Source organism: Dunckerocampus dactyliophorus, chromosome 5 (genome assembly GCF_027744805.1).
Source record: "Dunckerocampus dactyliophorus isolate RoL2022-P2 chromosome 5, RoL_Ddac_1.1, whole genome shotgun sequence".
Lineage (NCBI taxonomy): Eukaryota > Metazoa > Chordata > Actinopteri > Syngnathiformes > Syngnathidae > Dunckerocampus > Dunckerocampus dactyliophorus.
In genome coordinates this window covers 11,858,669-11,865,303 of record NC_072823.1, presented here as the reverse complement: position 1 = coordinate 11,865,303, position 6,635 = coordinate 11,858,669, and the positions used below count along the sequence as shown (strand labels likewise).

The 6,635-nt window shown below is 41.1% G+C and overlaps 1 protein-coding gene across 1 annotated transcript in view; it reads right to left on the bottom strand.

Annotated features, from left to right (window-relative positions):
- Positions 1-1,367: 1,367 nt before the first annotated feature.
- The window catches only part of fa2h (fatty acid 2-hydroxylase), a 33,891-nt gene continuing 28,623 nt past the window's right edge, over positions 1,368-6,635 (bottom strand). The window contains exons 3-7 of the mRNA XM_054777196.1: positions 4,925-5,067; positions 4,586-4,686; positions 4,315-4,487; positions 3,340-3,592; positions 1,368-3,269 (exon numbers count right to left, since the gene is read on the bottom strand). Coding sequence (XP_054633171.1) covers positions 3,196-3,269; positions 3,340-3,592; positions 4,315-4,487; positions 4,586-4,686; positions 4,925-5,067 — 744 coding nt within the window. The 3' untranslated portion in view covers positions 1,368-3,195. The remainder of the gene's footprint in view (positions 3,270-3,339; positions 3,593-4,314; positions 4,488-4,585; positions 4,687-4,924; positions 5,068-6,635) is intronic.

The window sequence follows — 6,635 nt, the reverse complement described above, 5'->3', positions numbered from 1 at the left end:
CTATTCGTTGGTGGAGATCTGCTCTAGTAAGTGACTTTCTAGTTACATAGACATGGATTTAATTGTTGGTACCCTTCCGCAGTGGTGGAGCCAGACATTTTTCTTTGGGGTGGCCAAGGTGAGACCATTACACTCACATACGGGTTGATACTCGATATGTCTAGATGGCCAGTGGGGTGGCCGGAGAATGACCAAGGGTGGCCACGACCACCATTGGCCACCACGTTGCTCCGCCACTGCCCTTCTGTGAAAGAAAAAACCCCCCACAATGGTCATCAGACCTGCTAACTTTGACAGAAGCATAATCCAGGTTTCATGGACTGAACACGAAATTGAAACTGGCAAAACACAACAAAATGCGTACCTGAAGAGCAGCCAAGCACCCTAGCATGTTGAAGAGCCAAGAGCATGTGTACATGTCGGCAGATCTGGGTCACTGAAATACCTCAAAACTCACAAAAGTAATACTTTTAAAAAATATATTGGAATTTGTCAAAAATGTATATTGACTTTTTGGAAAGTCACAAAAACCTCACTCCCTGATGCTTTAAGAGCTGAGCTGGACATTGAGTTGACAGCCCAGGGCTTTTAGCTCATTGGCCAGCGCTGCTCGACTTAGACAGGATGACTACTGTTACGTGTGATACAATGAAATCTCAAAGACTATCAAAAGGTGTTTCCCAGTGTCAGAAAGCTTGGTTTCAGTCGCAGGTCATGGGCCCTCCAACAGGACCCAAAACACACAACCAAAAACGTAGCCTTCTACTGCATGAGCCCTGATTTAAATCCAACTGACCATGTGTGGAAAGAGTTGAAACATGCCTGGAGAAGGTGCCCATCAGGACTGGGTCAACATACCTGTGGACAGATGCAGAAGCTTCATTGAGAGTTACAGGTTGATTGCAGTAATTGCTTCAAACGGATGTACAAGAAAATATTAGGTTAAGGGCACCATCATTTTCAGTTCAGTTCCATTAGTTTTACTTTTCAAGATATTCTCTTGAATCACAATTCAAAAGCAATGTCTGCTTTCCATTTGCTAATTTTTTCTGTAATATCACTTTGCCAGTTTTCAATGACTGTAATTTCCAGTGTATTAGTGGCACCGCTGTTTAAACCGTACCCACTAAATTTGGAGAGAAAAAGTGATTTGTACATACATAAGCTGCACCGGACTATAAGCTACACATGTATATGTCATAAAGTGGCATATTGTGGCCTGCACAAGTCCAGAATGGATCATTGCAGCGCCCCGGCAGCCATGGCCTTGGTGACTGTCTGTTCCTTCTTATTTAGCAATGTGCATGTTTCTTTCATGACACTGTACTGTACGTAAACACAGACAATGAAAATGACAAATGCAAACATCAGAAATATAGACATTTATTTACAATTTGCATAGAAATTTAAAACAGCAACTTAAAATGTATGAGGTGCCGAGTAAACACGTTAAGGAAATATTTAACATCGTGTGATAGAGTATACAAGAAACAAGCTGAATGTTTTAGTTTTCGGGTTAATCAAATGGGGGGGGGGGGGGGGGGGGCGGCATAGAAAATGGATGGATGGATGGTTGATCGAATAAATATAACGATTTGTTTACATATTATTCCAATACGTTACATACGAATACCGTCTTTCTGTTCTTAATTCATTTTGAAAGTCTTTTTAGAGCAACATGTTTGTGAAGTTCCACCAAGGCTTTCTTCATGCACTGAATATCATAACGAGGATGAAGAACACAACTTCACTGGTGATAAATTACGTGAAGAAAATGTGGCGCTGTGCAAACAAAGGCGAGATTGGTGTGTTTCAGTGACACTGCAAAAGCTATTTTGCAACAAGTGAAAATGGTCACCTTCAAAAATGGTACAGAGCATGTGAACATCATTTGCATGTTATTTTACATATTGTATACATATATTATGTCATATGCGAGTAAAGTTCTGCAAACTACAACAGTTGATTTAAGGATATGCTCTTTCGTCAAAATACATGAAGTTTACATGGTTTGTTCTGCGTTGGTTATCAGTAATGCTCAGAGGAAACCGCCAGGATCCGCCAGCTATCATCAAAACTTCATGCTGCACAGTCGGATGGTCTTCCATCGTCATTCTCCAGGGAGATGCAGTCGAGGAATGTATAAAAAAACAGGAAAAAAACAGACAGCCGTTGTCACGTTGGATGTCTTTGTGACTTCTGACCTCAAAGTCCCCACAGCAGGAAGCCTGACAGGCTGACTTCATTCCTTCAAGTGTCTCTCTGGCACGGGTGTTGACATCATCCATAGTTTGCTATCATTGTGGAAAACCGTGTAAGATCTCTAGGCTGATGTGGACAACTGGAGCTGTTGAAAAATCTGCTGTACAAAGCGTCTTACAAAACATTTTTACATCTTTGCAGAAGAGAAGAGGGTGGAAATGAATAGCAAAATAAAGTGTGTCTTCATGGAGAACATTTATAATAATGAATCATTTCACTTGAGTCCAATCAAAAATGATGGATGAATCTTCTAGCAACAACTACAGTGACTTTTGCTTAGACTGGGAGTTAGGTTGCTTTTTTTTTTCTTTTTAAACTCCCGGGTCTCTCACATTTATTACCCTCTATCCAGCCTTTCCTTCACTACATATATTCCACTTTCACGCACCATTCGTCACTTCCTTATTCCTCTCTTCTGCGCCAAGGGACTTTAGACATCATTTCAAAGATCAGATAGTATTAAGAATCAGAAGAAAAAGTGTTCTGTCGATGGTCGCTGTGCTTCTTTATAGTTACAGTATGTGAACTTAGAGGTTTTCTTACAGCGGTTGAGGAGGGGTCAGTGTGTGCATGTGCTGTATGTTGGTCTATCACATCTCGGCAGTATGTCATGGCAATCTGACTAGTAACCATGGGGAGGTCAACAGGGGAGGTCAGTGTGGTTAAGGGAGCAGCAATGGCCGATGATGATTGGGTTTGTGGAAAATGGCACAGAAATGTCTTGCAACAGCAAAGGAAAGCACGCTAACACACGTAAAGAAGGAATGTGGCGCAAACAGACTAATATCGAACATGAGGATGGATTCGCTGCATAGGCTGGAGGCATCATCTCCATTTTGGATGAGAAAGGTGTGACTCTAGAGGCTGGACAAGGTGTCAGGTTGTTTTAAGGCTTAATGGGAGGTTGGTTGATCAGTCCTCTAGTGAAGACCATTAGGATTCAAACTTCTCATCAGGGATGACTGTGTTGAATGGGCGGTCCCAGAACATGGAGGTGATTCCAAAACCTGGAGAGACAAAAATGTACACGCTGAATGAAACTTCAAGCCCTGTGTTTTAGCTAAACGTCATGCTCACCTGCTCTCTGATGTTCAAAGTGGTGTTTGACATGGTAGGCCTTCAAGCTGTACATGTAAGAGCCTTTCTTCGGAGAGCCATAGTGAAGATAGTAGTGGATCATATCATAGACCACGTAGCCGCACAGTCCCCCGGTAAACACTGATACTGCAATTATCTCCGGCAGAAGATTACAGAGAATTGTGTAGAAAGTTCCAACCACTAAGGAGGCCAGGCCGGGGGGGAAGACTAGCCTGGAGCCATCAAATGGAGACTGGGGAGACAAAGGTCAGACATTAAGGCTGGAGATCTAAAATATGCTTTTGCCAATTAAATGCATTTATTTGGAAATATTAAGCAACAGAACCACTCTCACGGTTTTTCAAAAATATATGAATAAATCATTCTGTTTCGTGGTTGAATACCGCCTATTATTAGTCCAAAAATATGCAAATCAAGTTAAAAAAAATTTCTACACTGGTCACTAGGTGTCAGTAACGTTACTGTAATGTTTGATGAGACATACAATCACCAGACCCCAACAACAGGCCTTTATTGCAGGTTTGAATTATCTCACAAAAGGCACAAGAATAACATAATAATAAAAATCATAATATTAATAATACTGGCTACTGCTACGGCTGTAATCCACAACTCTGAACCCCCAACGTCACTTCCTGTCCTCCACACATCCGGAACACATTCATTGTAATGCAAGTTTTACTTGTCTCAAATGGCTTATTTACTCTTATTATGTCTACTCTAATGGGTAACACGAGTGTAAAGGTGGCCATTGGGGTGTTAGTCTAGAGGTCTCTAATAAATGTTAAATACAGTATTTTAAAGGTCGCAAACAGGTTGTCTATGCTCTAACTACGAAAACATTTGATTTATGAATAAGGACTCCTACTTGACGGAAACTCACTTATTACAGTCGGGCCTGGAACCAATTCTTATTATCCTTACAGCATACTGCCTCAGATGCAGTGTTTGTACCTTGTGATGCTGTCCATGCAGGAGAAAGTGTAGCGTGATGAGGTAGTAGTTATGAGCTGGTGGTTTCATGTGAAAGACAAAGCGATGGATGCAGTACTCGATGAAAGACCACAAGAACCAGCCCAACAAGAAGAACAGCGGGAAAGTGTATTTATGGACCATAACAGAGAAGTCTGTGGATACACACAAAATGAAAATGATGAATTTAAGTATGATGTATGTGACAACGAGAGAATGTCTGGTGGTTGTGAGGGGTGAATACACTTGTTACCTGAGGTGATGGCTATCCTAGTGGTGCCCTTTGCCAAAGAGGTGTAGCAATACCAACAAAAATAAAAGACAATAGGAAGCCACACTACTGGTACCCAGTACCTGTTACAAGAAAGTAAAAAGTGTGTCACATTCTCAATTAACATTTAAAATATAAAACAAACAAATAGGTAGTACATTTAGCGCAACAAATATCCTTGGGCAACAAGAAACAAATGTGTTGCTTCTCATCCAAGAGAATTGCCATAATTTATCCACTTCAGGTGATGGATGCCAACATCTGGAAATAATTATTTGACAAAAAATAAACATTTATTAAAATATAATCATCCGGTTTTACCAAGAAGTCTTGGTGCTGGCCTCCATGAAGGGGTTTCCAAAGAGTCTGATGGGCCGGTCGACTGGCTGGTGAACCCAGGCATCATATTTCTCTCCAAGGTGGCCTACCTGCCATGCCAGGGGCTTCCTCCAGTCCACCAAATCCTGACAAGACCAGACCATGACAAAACGGCATGAGAGGAACAGTGGAGTGGAAATTAATTCCCCACATCCAGCAGGTGGCAGCAGAATGTTGCAAGACCGGTCAGACAAGGAAACTGCTCTATACACGGTGGACGTGTGTGGCAACTGCTTTCCTCTAAATGGTTGTGCTGCTGGCATGGTTAAGACAAAGTTGCCTGTCAGATCTGGAGTAGTAGGAACGAACATCATCGCTGACATGCACGTTGATTGTATAAATACATTTTTAAGTGAATGAGGGTCATTGTTTAGAATGAATATGTCCAGGAGAGCACAGATGATTACAGATTACAACTTGGGTTAGAAGCTTTGAATGCACCATTAAAGTTTAAAAAAAATAAAATAAAATAAAAAAATCCTATGGTCAAATGGCCTTCGATTATGACATCACGCAAATCATCCTCATGTCTGGTGAGACCTTCACCAAATCTCTCTGTCACTGAGACCCATGTGTCTCAGCTGCAAGGTATGGCTAAACTGCCAATACGTCAACACTATGTATACCAGGAGAACAAGAACAGTACACACCTGGAAGTGAACTGCATTTTGTCTTGATACCTTTTCACACTGCTTCGTTTTCCTGTGTTGCTGGTCAATGCAAAAAGCACTGAATGGAGGGTTAAAGCCAAATTTGGAAATAGCAGAACAGGTGTGACAGATGCAGCAGCGTGAAAAGATTTCCACCTTACCTGGACAAGGTGTGAAGTTTAACAGCAGAGTCTCACCTGTTCCCTGTTGTGTTGAGAGTGATTGTCACTGTCCAACAAGTGCTGCATACATCACAACAGACACTGATGCGTGAACTGATGCACAGACACCAGGCATCTAATTATCTAACCCAAGAAACCGCATAGCTACAGCTCCGCACAAATTGTCCGAAATGTCCCACTATTGTGGGTTCAGTATAAATGACGGGGGAAGAAATGGCAGATCCACTGTTACATCTATGATGCACCAACTTAGCAGAATGTCAGTGTGAAAGAGGCTTTTGTGCAAGATGACTTTCAGTCCACACAGTCCCAAAACAGCCAATGACATTTGCGGCGCCCCCTGTAGGTTGGACCCAAAATGCTTTGGAAGACACGGTATCTGCTTGGTGGGCATGGGCCAGTATGAGATTCTGACAATAACCTTGGGCAAAAATATCACGATATTATAATTACAGCTCTAAGATGTCCGTCCGTCCATCCTTCCATCCATCCATTTTCTATGCTGCTTCTCCTTATTAGGATGTGTTATTTTGAAATATCTTTATTGAAAGAAGTAAAAAAGTCATTTTTATACCATACAGTAGAACACAATGAAAGTGGAACATTTAAAATAAATGTAAAAATAACTGAATTCTTTCTAAATAAATAAAATCCAGCTGTCAATACAGTCTACTGTGGCTAATGCTGCAACTCAAGTCACAACACAATACATCTTAGTCAAATAACCAACAAAAAAAAAAAAAAAACTAAATGCAAATAAATGTAATCAAGTGGCTCAAGAAGGTCACAAAATAAATAATAACAAACAAAAAAAACTTGTTA